This window comes from Mustela lutreola, chromosome 1, assembly GCF_030435805.1.
Source record: "Mustela lutreola isolate mMusLut2 chromosome 1, mMusLut2.pri, whole genome shotgun sequence".
Classification (NCBI taxonomy): domain Eukaryota; kingdom Metazoa; phylum Chordata; class Mammalia; order Carnivora; family Mustelidae; genus Mustela; species Mustela lutreola.
In genome coordinates, this window is record NC_081290.1 from 235,088,474 (window position 1) to 235,090,538 (window position 2,065).

The 2,065-nt window shown below is 40.6% G+C and overlaps 1 protein-coding gene across 1 annotated transcript; it reads right to left on the reverse strand.

Moving 5' to 3' along the window:
- Positions 1–235: 235 nt before the first annotated feature.
- Positions 236–1,186, reverse strand: LOC131836023 (olfactory receptor 52A5-like). The gene has a single exon (XM_059181052.1). The coding sequence runs from the start codon at positions 1,184–1,186 to the stop codon at positions 236–238; it is 951 nt and encodes a 316-aa protein (XP_059037035.1).
- Positions 1,187–2,065: the final 879 nt, after the last annotated feature.

Here is a 2,065-nt window from a genome sequence, read left to right on the forward strand (position 1 = left end):
CAAGAATTTAATATTCCAGTATCTTCTCTGCTCTTCTAATTTCCCTCTGTTTCTTCTGACTGCTTTTTAACTTAAAGTCAGTATCCTTTGGGATTATTTAATATAATAATTTGTGTATTTATTAATTTATTCATGAAGTCTGATGATACTCCAAAGTATTCACTGGACTTTCACATCACATAGGACCAATAGATGAGCCATGAAATCCATAAGGGGGAGGTATTCCCATCAAATATCAGCCCTGATCTTTAGAATGGAACATTTTTACTACCTTATCTCGGATGTGTTTGGTCTTTACCCCATAGACAAGGGGGTTGAAGAAAGGTGGAACCAGTAGGTAAAGGTTGGATAAGGTGATGTGTATATATGATGGAATATATGATCCAGACCTGTGGGTGAAAAAGGAAAAAAAAGCCAGGAGATAGAACTGGAAGAAGACACATATGTGGGGAACACAGGTATTAAATGCCTTCAGACGTGCCTCTTTCTGGGGCAGGTGGAAGACAGTGATAAATATTTGTACATAGGAGAGGTTGATCAAAATGAAGTCCAGGCCACCAACAATAAAGGCTCCAAGGAGACCATAGAATTTGTTGATGGAAACATCTTCAGTGGCAAGCTTCACAAGGGCCATGTGTTCACAGTAGGTGTGGGATATTAACTTGGTTCTGTAAAATTTCAGACGACACTTTATGATCAATAAGCATGGGATGACCAGAATGGCAGGCCGCAGTGTCACTCCAACTGCAATGTGCGTGACTAGTTGTTGGGTGAATATGGTAGCATGTCTCAGAGGATAACAGATTGCTACATAGCGGTCCAGAGCCATAGCCAGCAGGACCCCTGATTCGATACCCTGAAATGTGTGGATGAGCCACATCTGAAAGAGGCAAACATCAAAATAGATCTCTGGCAAGTGGAACCAAAAAATTCCAAGCATCTTAGGGACAATGATGGTGCTAAGTGCAATGTCTGTCGCTCCCAACATGGCCAGAAAGATATACATAGGCTCATGGAGGCTGGGTTCAGTTTTGATGATGATCAAAAGCAGAGAATTTCCCACCAAAGCAATGATGTACATAGCACAGAATGGAATGCCTATCCAACACTGTATAGTCTCCAGACCAGGGATCCCAATGAAGGTCAACACAGAGGGCATGAACACGGTGCCATTTGTAATAGACATGGCAGTTCAGGGCCTTTTAGAGCAAAGGGGTATAGATTGCCAAACTGTGATTCTATGTATTCTAATATATCTTATTCTTATCCAGTCATACAATTACTGAGTAACAAAAGTAGGAGAACCAACTTAATCGGCGAAATTTTTTAAATGAATCTGGAAATGTCAAAGGAAAGATCAAAGTATGCACGTGGGTCAAATCATCCACCCACACTAAGAGTTATCCACTGCATGACAATTGAGTATTTGGACACCATGACTAGGATGAGGCTAGCATGATCAGACTGCTGAGTGGTGGTGTCCTTCCTCCCCCAATCCATCTTCTCTTCCTTCCAACCTGGTCTAGAAATCAGAGAGAAACGAATAATTGGAATGATACTGTAGACAGAGAAATATCAAAGCACGAAACAAGAAAATCCACTGTACTCTGAGCCTGACTTTTCTCTAGTTTTCTCTCTCCTTTTTATTCTCCTTTCACTTCAGATTAGCAAAGCTGGTTATTTCTGTAGAACATACCGACACATCTTTGACAAAGAATCAATTGAAGTTCCCTTTATAGGGTTGAGACGCCATTAATGCGGTCCTAATGATTCTCCTCACCTTGAACTTCCTGATCACCAAGAGATTTCCAAATATGCTATAGCTGCGGAAATCTGACTCCATGTAATGAGTCATGTAATGGCAGGGGCATAATTCCGAATGGCAATTCTGATTCAAGACACAAGTGTTGAATAGGAATGCTTCTGTTAGATAACCATGGACAGCATCTCATGCTCTTTTTTGCACATATCATACAGGAAGGCCAGTTTGACAATATTAAATAAAATCAAAAGGGTTAAAGAATACCTGGTATAAAAGAGAAACCGTGGGTATCTCAACTGGAAC

Bases quoted from the DNA above. Each gene is read 5' to 3' on its own strand.
- LOC131836023 (XM_059181052.1), bottom strand. From the start codon at position 1,186: ATGTCTATTACAAATGGCACCGTGTTCATGCCCTCTGTGTTGACCTTC.